General features: G+C 49.3%; 1 protein-coding gene across 4 annotated transcripts in view; it reads right to left on the bottom strand.

The window, feature by feature from the left end:
* The window catches only part of IFFO1 (intermediate filament family orphan 1), a 47862-nt gene that overhangs the window by 19209 nt on the left and 11239 nt on the right, over positions 1-17414 (bottom strand). For all 4 annotated transcript variants that reach the window (XM_033925568.1, XM_033925567.1, XM_033925566.1 and 1 more), the window contains exons 2-4: positions 10609-10669; positions 10405-10500; positions 10168-10308 (exon numbers count right to left, since the gene is read on the bottom strand). In XM_033925568.1, the coding sequence (XP_033781459.1) occupies positions 10168-10308; positions 10405-10500; positions 10609-10669 (298 nt within the window). The remainder of the gene's footprint in view (positions 1-10167; positions 10309-10404; positions 10501-10608; positions 10670-17414) is intronic.

Genomic DNA, 17414 nt, shown 5'->3' on the forward strand with positions numbered 1-17414 from the left:
ATCCAGCACGGAAGACAAGGAGGCAGATAGCGGCTCCATGCGATGCGTAGCACACCACGCAGAAAATCTAGTCCATTTCTGGGAGTAACATTGTTGAGTGGAACTCTTCCGAAAGGCCTCGCGAACATCCCTCACCGACTGAGAAAAACTGAAGGAGAAGTCATGTGGAGAGGAACCAAGCTGTTAAGTGTAGAGACTGTAAATTGGGATGCAGCAGCAAACTCTGACTGAGACAGCAGAGAAGGAAACACAGGCAGAAGCAGAGGCTTCCTGACACTGAGTCGAAGAAGAAGGGAGAACCACAGCTGTCTGGGCCACCGAGGAGCTATCAAAATCATGGTGGCGTGGACCGACTTGAGCTGGACGAGAGTCTTCAGAATCAGAGGAAATGGAGGAAAAGCATAGAGGAACTGGTCCGTCCAATCCAGAATGAAAGCATCCGTCTCGAGATGATCCGGGAGGTAAATCCTGGAACAGAAGCGAGGCAACTTGTGGTTGACGGGTGAGGCAAACAAATCTATCTGCAGCGTCTCCCATCGAGCAAACACCTGGCACAGAGTGGAGGAATGGAGCGACCACTCGTGTGGTTGGAGAAGGTGGCTCAATTTGTCCGCCAGGCAGTTCTGCCAGCCCTTGATGTAGACCGCTCGGAGAAAGATGTTGTGACGTATCGCCCACTCCCAGAGCCAAAGAGCTTCCCGGCAAAGAGACAGGGATCCTGTACCCCTGCTTGTTCACATAATACATCGCCACCTGGTTGTCTGTGCGCACCAGGACCACGCGATCCTAAAGCAAATGCCGAAAGGCTACCAAAGCATTGTAAATGGCCCAAAGCTAAAGCAGGTTGATGTGGCAGCGATAGACAGCGCTCGACCAAAGATCCCGAGTACGGAGACCGTCGAGGTGAGCCCCCCAGGCATACGCAGAGGAGTCCATTGTTAGGACCTTCTGCGGCGGGGCGCGTGAAAAAGAAAACCTCTGGAAAGATTGGAAGAGAGCATCCACCAGCGGAGCAATCGCTTCAAAGAGGGAATCACCGCAAATTATTGAGAGGCGGGATCCCGGTCCTATCTCTACTGGGAAGCCAGGGTCCACTGAGGAACTCGGAGGTGAAGTCTGGCAAAAGGAATCACATGAACGGTGGAGGCCATGTGCCCCAGCAGAATCATATGCTTGGCCGAAACCGTCGACTGAAGGGAGATCCTCTGGCATAAGTGAATGAGGGCGTCCAGACAAGGCTGAGGCAGAAAAGAACAGAGGCGAACCGTGTCCAGCACCGCTCCTATGAACTGCAGAGTCTGAGAGGGACACAACTGGGACTTGGGGAAGTTGACCAGACGCTGAAAGAACGTAATAGTCCATCGGGTCGCTGCAATAACCTCCGGCCTGAACGGTGCTTTGATGAGCCAGTCGTCGAGGTACAGGAACACTTGAAGCCCCTGCGTCCGCAGGGCCACTGCCACCACCACGAGGCACTTGGTGAAGACCCTCGGGGAAAATGCAAGGCCGAACGGGAGGACTCGATACTGTAGATGGAGGTCTCCCACATGAAATCGAAGAAATCTGCAAAAGGTCGGATGAATCGGGATGTGAGTGTAGGCCTCTTTGAGATCCAGTGAGCATAACCAGTCCCCCTCGTCCATCAGGGGATACAACGTGGGAAGAGAGAGCATGCACCCTGAGGTCCAGGATAGGACGAAGGTCCCCGGTCTTCTTGGGGACTAGAAAGTTCCGGTGCCCTACTGACGCAAAGGGACCTCCTCCACCGCCCGAAGGCGGAGGAGGGCTTGAGCCTCCTGAAGAAGAAGGGGAAGTTGCGACCTGTTGGAAGGACACTCTCTTGGAGTCAGGTCCGGAGGCACCGCCAGGAACTGAAGGGAGTATCCCTCTTGGATGACGGAGAGGACCCAGTTGTCCGATGTAATTAGTTCCCACTAGGGACAAAAAAAGTTGAGATGGCCTCCGATGGGTAGAGGGGAAGGCACGATGACAAGAGGGGGTGGTATGCTCACCCCATGATTGTCAAAAGGATGGCGCGGGTTTAGCTGCCGCAGGGGCCTGAGGCTTCTGTGGGGCCCGCTGCTAATGTTGACGCCTGGACGGCGGGCAGGAAAAAGCCGGTGTAGACTTCTGGGGATAGCGCCTGGGTTGTAACTTGTACAAATTAGGAGGAGTAGGTTTCTCCTTGGGTCTGACCAAGAAGGGGAAGGAACGTTCATGCTCAGAGAGGCGTTTTGTGGCCACCTCGATGGAGTCATCGAAAAGCTCGTTGCCCAAGCACGGGAGATTTGCCAGGCGGTCCTGCAGATTCGGGTCCATGTCAACGATGCGGAGCCAGGCCTCGAGGAAAGTTCAAAGGTATCATAAGTAGCCTGGAGCACATACAGGGAATCTGCGACAGCGTATTCTGAAGCCGGCGGAAGTCCGTCCAGCAGTGGGCAGCCAAATCATCCTGGTAAGACGGCATAGATTTGATGCAGTGCTTGAGATAGGAAGTAAAATTGAAATTGTAATAAAGAACTCGGTTCGCCATCATCGAATTCTGGTATAGGCGCCGTCCAAACTTGTCCATCGTACAGCCTTCCCTGCCCGGCGGGACAGCCGGTAGACCTTGGAGGAGTTAGATTTCTTCAGGGAAGACTCCACAACCAAGGACTGGTGGGAGAGCTGAGCCTTTTCAAACCCCTTGCACGGGACCATTCGATAGCGAGATTCCATCTTGGATGGTATGGCAGGAATAGCATACGGTGTATCCAAATCGGAAGAAAGTCTGCTTCAAGACTGGATTCAAGGGGAGACGTAGGGATTCCTTCGAAGGATAAGGGAGTTCCATCTCCTCCAAATACTCCCGGGCATATCTGGACTCAGACCGGAGGTCTAGTTGAAGAGCCTTACCCATGTCCACCACGAATCTGGTGAAGGATAAAGTCTTAGCCAAAGAGTGCCCTTCCAGGGGTGAAGAGGACCTGGACTTTGGAGCAGCAGAGAAAGAGGGAGAGGCCTCCCTCGAATACTGTGCCGACACATCAGTATCAACAAGCAAGGACACTGAGGAAATCTCTGCTAAGAGACAAGGGAGGCGTCAATGAATGCTTTCGGTTAGTCTGCCTGGAAGGCGAGGACCCCGGGGTCCGAGGAATGGAGACCCGGGGGGCAACCCTCAGTGAGCTCAGGAAAGAAGAGACCTTCCGACGTGGCTGCAAGGAGGGGGACCTTCACCTGCCTCAACTCGAAGACTGAGGAGGCATGGAAGACAGCCGAGGTCGAGACTCAGACTCGCCTAGGGCCGATACCTCGATGGATCTCAAGGTGTGCGGCCCCGGTGACCTACCCCACCTAGGAGGGGAGTCTCTAGGTCATTTAGCCAACCGCTGCTTCAACGGTGAGGCACGCTTAGAACGGTGCCTCGACCGATGTCGGGCGGGCGGAGAAGCCTGCCTGCCTCATGAAGGAACATACAAATGATGGAATGAAAAGGAAGAATCTCGCCAAAATGAGTCTCAAAAGGCGCCCCCGAAAGGACCCTCCTCAAGATAATAAAGACTGCAAAAACATTTTTGTCATTATTAGAAACCCCTCACCCCTCAATCACCCATCCATCCAACAGACATCACAAACAATCCACACATTTCACAACAGCCACCCGCCTAGCACTCAACAGACATACCACAATCAACCGATCTCGAGAGTCGCGGGCAAGTAGGCCAGAGCAAGCCCCAATCAAGGAGCCGCCCATACCTAAAAAAGGGGACCATATTCAAGGCAGGGCTCTGGGAGCTGCGGAGTCAGCCGCAACTTGAAACGCTCTCCACAGGGAAACATATACTACCCTATCACGTCCAGTAGATGCCGATTGGGATTGAACTTCAAAAGCAGCGAGCTCCCGCATGCGGTGGAGCCATTGGGTGAAGGATGCGGACTCAGGCCCCACCCAATGTAAAAGCAACAGCTTCTTCACCATTAAGAGTGCAGTGTACAAAAACTTCTGATACGGTTTGGTAAAGCCTGCGGCGGATACGTCCTCCATGTCACCCAACAATAAGAGGCCATAAGACCGGGGAATGGTTATACCAAGCATTCTATTCGCTCTCTTAGCGGCCGCTGCACACTGTGCCGTCAGCTTCATTGTCATGTCCACCAATACCCCCAAGTCCCTTTCCTGGGTACTCTTATTCAATAATATCCCTCCCATTGTATAGTTGTACCTCGAGTTTCTGCTCCCCACATGTAATACCTTACATTTCTCAACGTTGAACTTCATCTGCCATCTCGTTGCCCAATCTTCTAGTTTGTTCAAGTCCCTTTGCAATTCTTCACATTCCTCTGTAGTCCGAGCTCCATTAAATAGTTTAGTGTCGTCCGCAAATTTTATTATCTCGCACTTCGTCCCTGTTTCTAGATCATTTATGAAGATATTAAATAGTAGCGGCCCGAGCACCGAGCCCTGCGGGACACCAATCGTGACCCTCCTCCAGTCGGAGTAGTGGCCCTTCACTCCTACCCTTTGTTTTCTACCCTCCAACCAGTTTCTGATCCATCTATGTACGTCTCCTTCCACCTCATGGTTCTTCAGTTTCAGGAGTAGACGTTCATGGGGCACCTTGTCAAAGGCTTTTTGGAAATCTAGATATATGATGTCAATGGGGTCTCCTTTGTCCATCTGTTTGTTAATCCCTTCGAAGAAGTGCAATAAGTTTGTTTGGCACGATCGTCCCTTGCAGAAACCATGCTGGCTGACTATCAGAAGTTCGTGCTTTTCAAAATGTTGATCAATGCTTTCTTTTATCAGTGCTTCTGCCATTTTCCCAGGAACTGAAGTCAGGCTCACCTCTTGATCCCTTTTTAAAGATGGGCGTAACGTTGGCTATCTTCCAATCCTCCGGGATCTCGCCTGTTTTCAGGGATAAGTTGCAAATTTGCTGCAGTAGTTCCGCTATCTCCTCCTTTAATTCCTTCAGAACCCTTGGATGTATGCCATCCAGACCCGGGGATTTGTCAGTTTTCAGTTTTTCTATCTGCCTGCGAACGTCCTCAATGCTCACTTCTATGAATGTTAATTTTTCTGCTTGACTTCCGTTGAAGAATTGCTCAGGTTCCGGCATGTTGGTCGTGTTTTCGTTAGTAAATACAGACGAGAAGAACATGTTAAGCCTTTCTGCCACTACCTTCTCCTCCTTCACCACTCCCTTCCTGTCTCCGTCGTCAAGCGGTCCCACTTCCTCTCTAGCTGGCTGCTTCCCTTTAACATATCTGAAGAACGGTTTGAAATTTCTTGCTTCCCTGGCTAGCCTTTCTTCATACTCTCTTTTAGCTTTCCGAACCTCAAGGTGACATTCTTTTTGATACTTCTTGTGCTCTTTCCAGTTCCCCTCTGATTTGTCCTTTTTCCATTTCTTGAATGAATTTTTCTTATTGCCTATCGCTTCCTTCACTGTTTTGGTTATCCACGCCGGGTCTTTTGTTCGATTCTTTTTGCACCCCTTCCTGAATCTGGGGATATACAGATTTTGCACCTCGTTCACCATATCCCTGAAGAAGGACCAGGCATGATTTACCGTTAGCCATGTTTTGGAAGTGTTCCTAAGTTTCTTCCTTACCAATTCCCTCATTGCTTCGTAGTTTCCTTTCTTGAAGTTAAAGGTTGTCGCTATGGATCTCTTGCCTTTTGATATTCCTACCTCAACCTTGAACTTGATCATATTATGATCGCTGTTTCCCAACGTCCCCACTACTTCAACGTCCTTTGCAGGTCCTCTTAACCCATTTAGGATTAGATCCAGAGTGGCATTTCCTCTCGTCGGTTCTCTAACAAGCTGCTCCATGAAGCAATCTTGTGTGGCTTCCAGGAATTTTGTCTCCCTAGTGCATTTCGAGCTTCCAAGCCTCCAGTCTATCCCGGGGTAGTTGAAGTCTCCCATAATAACCGTGTTGCCACTTTTGCATTCTCGCTTCATCTCGGCTTCCATTTCCTCATCGATATCTCCGGTTTGCCCGGGTGGGCGATAATATAGGCCCATCTTTATTTCAGGACCTTTCCTTCCCGGTATTTTAACCCATAGAGATTCCAGCTTGTTGGTCGTCTCTGCTATGTCCATTCTTGTGGATTGTATGCTTTCTTTTATGTACAGGGCTATTCCACCTCCTTTTTGTCCTGACCTGTCCTGGCGATAGAGCTTGTATCCCGGCAGTGCTGTATCCCATTTGCTTTCCTCATTCCACCATGTTTCAGAGATTCCAATGATGTCGATGTCTTCTGCATCGACCACGGCTTCTAGTTCCCCCATTTTGTTTCTTAGGCTCCTTGCATTAGCATATATGCAATTTAGATCTTGGTATTTTGTTGTCCTCCTTTCCTTTCCCTGTGCTTCGGTCCTTAATTTCTTTTCTTTTGCTGTAAACATTGTAACCTCTTCTGGGTTAGTCGACTCCTGCAATTTATCCATTGTTTCTTCACAGCCATTTTTCCCCTCAGTATCTTCACAGGATACCGTTTTCCGAATTGTCGACCCTAGGTCAACTGTCGGCTTTCCCCTTCTTCTTAGTTTAAAGCCAGGTCTATTCCTCTCTTGACGTTGTTTGCTAGGAGTTTAGTTCCCGCTGCGCTCAGGTGGAGTCCATCTTTCCTGTAGAGCTTGCTCTTGCCCCAAAACGCCATCCAGTTCCTCACGAAGTGGAATCCTTTTTCCTCGCACCATCTTCTCATCCACGCATTTATTGATTGTAGTTCCTCCTGCCTTTTCACATCTGCCCTCGGTACTGGTAGGATCTCTGAGAACATTATCTTCTGGGCCCTCATCCTCAGCTTCCTTCCCAGAATCTTGAACTGTTCTAGTAGCATGCTTCTTTTGTAGTCTCTCCTGCTGACATCATTCGCCCGATGTGGATCACTACAGCGGTCTCTTCTGTCTCCGCCCCTTCCAGTATCATTTCAATTTTGTCCACGATGTCCTTGGTTCTTGCTCCTGGAAGGCAGGTCACCAGTCGGTCCTCTCTTCCTCCTGCTATGTGGCTGTCCACATGCCTAAGGATTGAGTCTCCCACTAGGATCGCTGACTTCCCCTTCTTCAGGTTTCGCTTCGGTCTCAGGTCAATGTCCTCAATGTGCTTCACTCTTTCCACTTCTGGGCCTCAACTAGCCAAAATCTCCCCCTCTTGCGGTAGTCCTCTGTGGGTGTCATCTTTGAGGTAATCTTCTTGCTCTCCCTTGCATGTTGGTATCCGTGTAGCTTCTTCTTTCATCTGAAGTTCGTTCTCCTCCACCTTCGTCCTGTATGCCTCTTCAATGAATCTCTCGAGTTCCCTGACTTCCTCCTCAATGTGTCTCTCCGTGATGTGAAAACCTTCTAGCGCCTGTATCCTGTCCTCTAGTCGCTTGACCTCCTTCTTCAAGCTTTTCAGCTCCTGACACCGACTGCATACATATGACTGTCTCCCCGAGGGGAGATAGTCATACATATGACAGTCTGTGCAGAACACTGGAAAACTCATCTTCTGGCTTCTCTCTGCTTCCATTGTTGTTCCTAATTTAAGATACCAGTTGAGATTACTTGTGACTTGTGTCTGCCCTTTCTCTCTCCCTATCTGCTGCTGGTGTCTTCCCTGACTCTCTCTCTGTGTTGGTGTCCTCTCTCTCTGTGTTGGTGTTCTGTGCTGGTATCTCTCTTTACCTGCTGCTGGTGTCCTCTCGTTCTCTACCAGCCGCTGGTGTCCTCTCTCCCTCTGCCTGTTTGCTGCCTCCTTGGTATACTTGTATGAAAGGCTTGGCCCTTTGTGTCTGTCTTTTTCTTACCTTCTGTGCTTGTCGCTTCTTTACCCCTCTGACTTACTCCGTTTGTTCTTGATAGTGGTGCCTTGTCCCTTCGCAAAGGCGCTCTCGCTAAGGCGAGCGCCTTTGCCGTTCGCCTTGCGCCGAACGGCTGCGCGCCGTTGGCTCCGCCCCCTTTTCAAGGGGGAGTCCGACGCTGCCTCTGACGCGGTGGGGGTGGGCGGAGCGTACTCTCGCCGCTTCCCCGAGCCCTGTGCTTCTTCCTGCCTTCTTCTCCTGCTTCAAGTTTCAAGTTTATTAATTGATTTGTTCAATCGCTTAATCTGATTTCTAAGCGATGTACAATAAAATATGCATACATAAGGAGACAAAAACATTACATACACTTAATTAATTATAATATAAACAAAAGGAAAGAGGGGATGAAATCCATTTTTATAGTAAAGAAAGGACATACATGATAAATACAAAAGGAAACTGGGAAGAGAAAAAAAAAAATAAAATAAAATAACACTTTATAATAAAATTTAATTAAGTAGCAAATGCATCTTTAAATAAAAAGGTTTTTAATTCGCTTTTAAATTTCCCAAATACCTTCTCTTCCCGTAAAAACATGGGAAGCGCATTCCAAATCTGGGGAGCTGTACATGAAAAGATAAATTGTTTTCTTGTACTAATAATTGTTTTCTTGTACTAATAATTTTTAGTGAAGGAATTGATAAAAGGTTCCGTTCGCTAGATCGTAAGGTTCTTTTAACTGAATATGGGATAAGCAACCTAAATAAAAATGCTGGAGTCTTATTTTCTAATGTTTTAAAAATAATTGTACATAATTTATGCGTAATTCTATGAATGACTGGGAGCCAATGAGCCTTTTTAAGGAGTGGTGTCACATGATCAAATTTTTTAGATTTTGTTATTAATTTAATAGAAGCATTTTGAATAATTTGTAATCGTTTAATTTCTTGTAAAGCAATTCCTGTAAATAATGAATTGCAATAATCGATTTTAGACATCACCAGAGAGTGGATAAGAATATTAAGTGCTTTGGGACAGAGAAATTTAGAAATAGATCGAATTTTCCGCAACCTATAGAAGGTAGTTTTAACAATACTACTAATGTGATCATGATAATTAAGTTTATTATCAAAAATTACTCCTAAAATTTTAGTATTTTTAACAGATTGAAGAGGAATATTTTGAATCAAAATAGGAGTAACTAAAGAAAAACTTTCCTTCCAAGGAAAAAGCATGATATTTGTTTTTTTGATATTGAGGGCCAATCTGTTTTTGTCCAGCCAATGATGAATTTGTTCGAGTTTTTCATTAATTGTCAAAATTTCATTTATGTTGTTATTGTTTAGGGGGTGCAATAACTGTATATCATCAGCATAAGCAAAAACATGAAATCCTATAGATTGACATAGTGTCAGTAGGGGTGCCAAAAATATATTAAAAAGTAAAGGTGAAAGTATAGACCCTTGTGGAACCCCATGTGATATTTGTGAAGGTAGAGAAGAAGAATCATTAAAAATTACTGTAGATGTGCGATTACTGAAATAAGATGTAAACCATGCTATAACATCATCTGTAACCCCGATAGATTGAAGTCTAGCAAGGAGTAATTGGTGATCAATCGTATCAAAAGCTGTCCGTGACGGGGCTCTGTGGATGACATCACCCACATGTAGAGAATATGCTGCCTGCTTGTCCTGTTACAGCACTGTGAATATTACACTAGGCTCTGAATATACTTCCTATTGAGGAAAAAGGATAAGATAAACTGAGACAGATCCCTACACTCAAACTGCAACTAAGTCACACACGCAGAACAAAGACTGACCCTCACCTAATAGAGAAGGAGGGACCCCCAGATTAGAAAATAGAAATGGGCAGACAAAAACCTGAACTGGAAACCCCAAGAAGCCAGACTTCCTGTAGCATGAAAAACTAGAAGCAGAAATGCATTTCCTTCTGTACTGTGCAAAATATAGAAAGAGAGAAAATCAAAGACTCCCCCCCAAAGAATGAACAGGAGAGTGTGTCTAATCCTGGGAAATGAGGGGAAACAGCAGCTGGAGCAGCAAAATCTGTTGGATCGTGTACCCGGATTAGCACCAGAACCCAGAACTGTCTCTGGGATTACTCTTCTGCACTTTATGAAAACCTTGAGTCAAAGAAAAATCATAACAATGATCTACAATAATTGTCAACACAGCAATGACCTTTTCGTGTCTTTGTTGAGCTTTCCACAGTGTGGCATCTGGTAGCCGAGGGGAAGGCTTTGGTGCTGGAATCAGCTGATCTGTGCCAGAACCTCCTCCACCCATCCATCTGCTGGAATTCCAGCCTCAGCCTTTACTCTTCAGTCGTACTGTCAGCGGAATCGTGGGCCAACTCACCTGGAACATTCGCATTGTATCCTCAGAGTTCCGCTGTTGTGCTACATCGCAGAGCTTGGCTGTAATGTCAATCCTTCGGCAGATATCCATGTCTACCTTCATGGCTTTCTCCTGGATCTTTGTGTCCAGGTCCGAGATATTCTGATCCAGGAAGAGACAAAGAAACAGGAAGTTCAGGGACCAACCCAGACTCGGGAAAGGAGAGAGAGAGGAGGAACAGGTGATTTCTAGACTCACATTACTCATTAACCCTTTAAAGACCACAAGCTCTGCCTTCAGCTGATCCACTTTCATTTGCAGCTCGTCCTGACAAGCTTCTGCATCCTGGGCCTCCTTTATGGGAACGGGAAGGGATAAAGAGACAAAGATGTTAGGTTTAGGGGAGGCTAGAAAGGAAGAGACCCTCTACCCTATACAACACCGAATGAGACAAGCTCTCACCTCCTGCAATTCACCGACTCTTTCCTGCAGCTGGATTCGTGCTGTGTACTCCTCTTCCCACCTACCAAAATGGAAAGAAGATAAGAGTTTAGGATCAGACCACGGGTCCGTCTAGGCCACAATCGTGTTGCAGGCAGAGTCCCAAGAATGAGCGGCTTATAGACTTTCCCTTCAGGAAATAGAAGTTGCTTACCTGTAACGGTAGTTCTCCTTGGACAGATGATCTTACAGCCACACAAGAAGGTGACGTCCCCGTGACGGAGCCGACCCGGCAGTCTAAAAGCTGCAAAGCTAAAGAGCTTTGCGCATGTGCCAGCCCTCCCGCCCGAAAGTATCCCATCTGGCCCCTATATAAGCACACCCCCAACCGACATAAACAGTTCGGTATAAAGCTGGCGGCAACAATAGGGGAGGCTGGGCGGGATTGTGTGGCTGTAAGATCATCTGTCCAAGGAGAACTACCGTTACAGGTAAGCAACTTCTATTTCTCCCTGGACAGGGATCTTACAGCCACACAAGAAGGTGCCTCCCGAGCTGAAGGTAACAGAATAACAACATGCTATTATAACAATAATAAAGATCTGTTACCTGAGACATAGAGGAGGAGGGAAGTTGACGCCTCACAATGCCGCTTGCAGGACCGTAGAACCCAGTGATGCATCTGCGCCGGATTCCACATCAAGGCAGTAGTGTTTGGCAAAGGTATGAATCCTGGACCAGGTAGCCGCTCGACAGATCTCTTGGAGAGGAGCGAGGCGAAGGTTAGCCCAGGTGGTAGCCATAGCTCGGAGGTCATGAGCCGTGATATGCGGAGGGATCTCCTGAAGAGCAGGATTGGAGGCGGAGGCGTAACAGTACGCAATGAGCTGGGTAATCCAAGAGGACAATGTCAACTTCGAAACTGGTCTAGGAGAGGAAGATGGACGGATGGAGAGGAACAACTGAGACGGGCGCTGAGGAGTCGCAGTTCTGTCCAAATAGATGCGGAGAGCTCTGGCACAGTCCAGTGTGTGGAGTCGTTCGGCTTCCGGCGAAGGGTGAGGGGGTGGATGAAAAGTAGGCAGCACAATGGATTGGTTCAAATGGAAGGCCGAGACCACCTTGGGCAGGAACTTAGGATGAGTGCGTAACAGCACTTTGTCATGAAGAAATTGGGTATAGGGACTATAGGATACCAAGGCATGGAGTTCTCCAATACGGCGAGCCGAGGTAATAGCTACCAGGAATAGAGTCTTCCAGGTAAGAAATTTGAGTGGTATAACAGAGAGAGGTTCAAATGGGGGAGCCATGAGAGCCTGCAGCACGAGGTTGAGATCCCAGACCGGCACAGGAGGTCGGAGGGGAGGATGCAGACGAAGAAGTCCTTTGAAGAAGCGCTTGACCACAGGATGGCGTACCAGAGAGACCGCGTCCACGGGGTCATGGTACACTGAGATGGCCACCAGATGAAGGCGAATGGAGGTGTAGGATAATCTGCAGACCTGCAAAGAGGCAAGGTAGCGGAGGACCTGAGCCAAGGGCGAGGTGCTGGGGTGAACACAACGGGTGGAGCACCAGCGCTGGAAACGGGTCCACTTGGCGGAGTAGGAGCGTTGAGTCGCAGGAGCTCTGGAGGCAAGAAGGATGTGTAGGACCTCCGGAGGGAAGGCAGAGTTCCCAGTCAGCGTGGGAGCAGGAGCCAGGCTGTCAATTTGAGAGACGGAAGATTGGGGTGTAGCACCTGACCGTCGTGTTGTGTGAGAAGATCCGGGAACTGCGGGAGAATCCAAGGAGCCTGAGAAGCCAGGTTGAGGAGGACAGGGAACCAGGCTTGTCGCGGCCAATACGGTGTGATGAGGATCAGGGAGGCATTGTCTGCGATGGCCTTTTGAAGGACTTTTCCAATCAGAGGAATCAGAGGAAACGCATAGAGGAGATGTTGGGACCAGTGGAGGAGGAACGCATCGTCTGCCAGACAGGTTGGTTCTCCGTACCTGGAGCAAAATCTGGGACATTTGGCGTTCGTCTGGGATGCAAAGAGGTCGACATGAGGAGTGCCCCATTTTGCAAAGATTTTTCGCGTAACTGTGCTCCGAAGCAACCATTTGTGAGGACTGAGTTGCCTGTTGAGTCTGTCTGTGAGCTGGTTGTCCGTGCCCGGAAGGTAGACCACCTGCAGGGTGGAGTGGAGCTGTAGAGCGAGGTTCCAGATGGAGACTGCTTCGCGGGATAGGCGAGAGGAGCCCATCCCCCCCTGTTTGTTCACATAGAACATGGCAACCTGGTTGTCGGTGCGGATTCGGATGATCTGACCGTGCAAGTGGTGTTGGAACACCAGCAGAGCGAGATGGATGGCATGCAGTTCCAGGAAGTTGATGCTGCAGCGAGCTAATGCTGGGGACCAGGTGCCCTGCGTGGACCAAGAGAGGAGATGAGCGCCCCAGCCTTTCTTGGAGGCATCCGTTGTGATGGTGACAGTAGGCTGAGGAGGATGAAATGGAAGCCCTTGAGAGAGGGGATCCACGTGAAACCACCATTGCAAGTCCTGAAGCACTTGGGGCGTTAATTGTAGTTGCGTGGAAAGAGGCTGAAGGAACTGGTTCCAATGGGTTTAGAGAAACCATTGGATAGGTCTCATCTTTAGGCGAGCAAACTGGAGCACTTGCACTGTGGCCGCCATGTGTCCTAGCAATGTGAGAACGTCTCTGGCCGTGACCCAGAGCCCGGGGTACCACGGTGAAATCAGCTGTTGGATGACCTGGGCCCGCAGTGACGGGAGGAAAACCATGGTCTGCTGAGTCTGAAAAGTTGCCCCAATGAATTGAAGGGATTGAGATGGGAGGAGATGAGACTTCGGAAAATTGAGAAGAAAACCCAACTGTAGAAGGAGGTTGACGGTTTGGCTCAAAGCGTGGCGTGTGAGGCAGGGCATCATAGCCGAAATGAGCCAGTCGTCCAGGTAGGGGAAGATGGACAGGCCCTGTCTGCGCAGATGCGCTACTATGGGGATGACGCATTTGGAGAAGACCCTTGGTGCTGACGAGAGGCCAAAAGGGAGAACTGTGTATTGGTAGTGAAGGTTCTGAAACACAAAACGAAGATATTGCCTGTGAGAGGGATGTATGGGGATATGCAGATAGGCATCCTGAAGGTCTATGGACGTGAGCCAAGCGTCGACTTGGAGCAGAGGAGCAATGGCGGAGATCGAGAGCATGCGGAACCTTTCCTTCAATATGAATTTGTTTAGGTTCCGTAGGTCCAAAATCGGGCGAACGCCCCCTGTCTTCTTCGGAATGAGGAAGTATCGGGAATAGAACCCCTGGCCCCACTGGTGTTCGGGAACCGGCTCTACGGCCCGAATGTCCAGCAACCGAGACAACTCCTGTTGCAAAGGAAGCAGGTGAGATGGTTGAAGTGACTGGTGGGAAGGGGGGCACCAAGGAGGAGGAGCCAGGAAGCGAAGGCGGTATCCATGTTGAATGATGCGCAAGACCCAGGTGTCTGTGGTTATATCCCGCCAGGTCTGGAGAAAAAACCTCAACCGACCTCCCACCGGAACAGCGGGAAGGGGAGGGTTGTCAAAAAGAGGGTTGGGGCTTCTGGCCCGCAGGTTGAGCGGGTTTAGGAGAGCGACGGTCTCTCGGGGCTCTGTTGGAGGATTGCTGCCGATAGGGCTGAAACTGCTTCTGTGGATATGGAGCAAACTGTCTGGCAGAAGAAAACTACTTACTGGTATTGAACTGCCGTTGAGAAGGTAGCTGCTTCTTAAAGGGCTGTTTTGAGTGATGTGCGGTATCCTCCTCCAGAGCATCCAGTGTGGTGCAATCCTCTTTAAGCCCCTCAATAAGATCCTTAACCTTGTCTCCAAACAAGCTGTCTCCGAGACAAGGAGCATCTGCCACCTTTGCATGGATGTCCACCCCCAGTTTAGAGCATTGCAACCATGCCAGTCTGCGGGTGGAAATACCTGTAGCCGCTCCCCTCATGGCGGTATCAAAGGCATCGTCAGCTGCCCGGATAAGGTTCTTGGAGCATTCTTCGAAGTTGGAGAGGACGGCATTAAAAGCCTCCTGCGTGGGCACCGGTAAGGTCTCGACCAGTTTTCTCATATCCTCCATGTTAGAATAGAGGTATTGGGTGTAGAAGAACTGATGGATGGCAATTCGCCCAGACAGCATGGAATTTTGGTATGCTTGTTTACCCATGGAGTCCATGATGCGCATCTCGCGGACTGGTGGAGTAGATGCGAAGTCTTTGGAGGACTTGGATTTCCGCAAGGCAGAGCAGACAACCAGGGATTGGTGAGGGAGTTGAGTTTTGCCAAACCCCGCTACATCCTGAACCTTGTATTTATGTTCCAAACTGCGTTTCGTGACCCGGGACGAGTAGGGGGTGTTCCAGATGGCTTTCTGAGAATCAGCCAGAGTAGCATGAAGGGGCAAAGAGACCACTTCCTTTGGAATATGAAGATACTTAAGCACCTGAAGCCTCTGTTCCCGGGGGTCCGGCTGGGCCGTGGTGGTCAATTGTAAAGAAGATGCCATCTTGGATAGGAAGCGTGGGTAGGAGGTGTCTTCCGGGGGTGATGTCCTATCCCGCTCAGATGGAGTGTCTTCGTGAGCCAGAGAAGAGAGCAGGGGATCCGTCTGCAGATCAGGCGAGGGAGAGCGCGAGGAGGAAGCATAGTAGGATTCCAGCTCCGCCGCCATAGAAGAGGTAGTGGAGACAGAGTCAGAGAGATGGGCATCATGCTGGATCAAATGAGGTGAGGATGTAAGCTGAGTGCCCTGTTCAGTAGGCTGAGCGGAGAGGAGCGGAGGAGATGCAGAAAGCAGTTGTTGTTGCTGAAAGAGCTGGAACTGCTGGAAAAGTTGAAAAAGTGCAGGCTGCATCAGAGGCTGAGACTGGTGAGAGAGCTGGGGAGGATCCTGGGTTGGAGCAGCAGCAGCAGACAGTGTAGGAGGAGAGCCCGAGGAGGAACTAGAGGAAATAAGATGTTTAGCCTTCCTCTTCAGTTTCCTGGGTGGGCTGGCTGAAGCAGAGTGCAGATGCCGGTCTGGGGAGGCAGAACGCTGGGCTGCAGGCACTGTATGAGAAGGAGCACGGTGCCGACGGCTGGAGTCAGTCGGTGCCGAGGGCGGGACCGAGAGAGAGTGATCCTGCCGGGATTGGCTAGTGGGAGCAGTCGCTGAGCCAATAGGCAGTGGAGGAGCAAGGGAGCCAATAGGCAGCGTCCCTGCGTGTGACGTCATCGGCCCCGACGTGCCACATGCAGGAGACGCTGGTGCCTGAGTTGGTTTGCGAAGCACCAGCTTCGGCACCTTGGGAGGCGGTCCCTGCGGCTCCGATGCTCCTTGCTGGCAGGCGGAGGAGAGAGCGGAGGCCGCGTTAGGGAGCTCAAATTCTTTAAGTTTAAGCGCTCGAATTTTGAGCGAGCGCTTGTTTAATTTAGCGCAGTGAGCGCAGGAAGACGTCCGGTGGAGGGGACCCAGGCAACGGATACAGGAGGCGTGCGGGTCAGTCGCCGACATCTTGAGGTCGCACATGGAGCAGCGTTTAAAACCAGGTTTGGCTTTTTCAGGCATGCTAAACCAGAGCGCTGCTAAATCAAAATCGTGTAGAAGAGAAATATTGTAATAAAAGTTGAAGCGATAAGGAAACGGGTTGACCCCGTTAAGACTACCGAGTCGGATAGATCGCGGAGACTTTTAAACTGTTTATGTCAGTTGGGGTGGGCTTATATAGGGGCCAGGTGGGATACTTTCGGGCGGGAGGGCTGGCACATGCGCAAAGCTCTTTAGCTTTGCAGCTCTTAGACTGCTCCGTCACAGGGACGTCACCTTCTTGTGTGGCTGTAAGATCCCTGTCCAGGGAGAACTTGTCCGCTCCATCAACCGCTTGCCCTAGTTATGTGTTTGGTTATTACATATGTTTTGAATGAAATCCACTGTGTTTAAACAATACAGTAAATGTAACTCTTTGAAAGCTAAATCAATTCCCCTCACGATTTTGTTCTCCAAGCTGAAGGGCCTTAACCTCTTAAATCTGTCCTCATACGAGACACCTCCCATCCTTTAATGGTTTTGGTCACCCCTTCTTTGTACCTTTTCCAGTTCCACTACGGCATTTAGAGATGCCGTGACCCGAACCCTGAACCTAACTGTAAAACAACCTGAATTTCTAACCAATCCAATCCCTAACTGCAGTCTCTAAATCCAAAACTAACCCAATTTTTAAACTCTTAGCTCTAACACTACACCCCAGTCTTTAAAGCCTAAATGCAATACTTAAACCCCTAAACCTTATGGGGCTCATAATCAAAATGTAGGGCAGGATGAAGGCTGATCTAGACTTAGTCATCCTGCAGGGATAATCAAAGGGTTTACGAGACTTCCTGGACTCAGACAATGTAAAACCAGATTTAAGTGCCCAAAAGGTATCCAAAGTGAGACAAAGTAAGGACCCCCTCACTGCTCTGTTGCCATGTCTGGGTGGCCAGTCCATCACAATGCTGGCCCCTCCCACGTCCAAAAGGTCTTGTTCTGGGAATGTGGTATAAACACAGTGGCGGTCTGGACGTCCAGAGAGACAATTAAAAAAGAGACATACTTTTCAAGAATGGACATTTTCCCATGGCCGACTTTGGGCGACTAGCACTATCTGCCCAAATCGGACTTAGACGTATGTTTTGATTATGCCCCTCCACCCTTTTGTCCCAACTTAATCAGGAACCCCAAATCCTAACCTATTCCCAGAGCTTTCAACTGCCAGTAAGTTTACCCATGGTATTAAAAAGAAAATAATACAGGTGATGTTTGTATATCCCA

This window comes from Geotrypetes seraphini, chromosome 16 (assembly GCF_902459505.1).
Source record: "Geotrypetes seraphini chromosome 16, aGeoSer1.1, whole genome shotgun sequence".
NCBI lineage: Eukaryota > Metazoa > Chordata > Amphibia > Gymnophiona > Dermophiidae > Geotrypetes > Geotrypetes seraphini.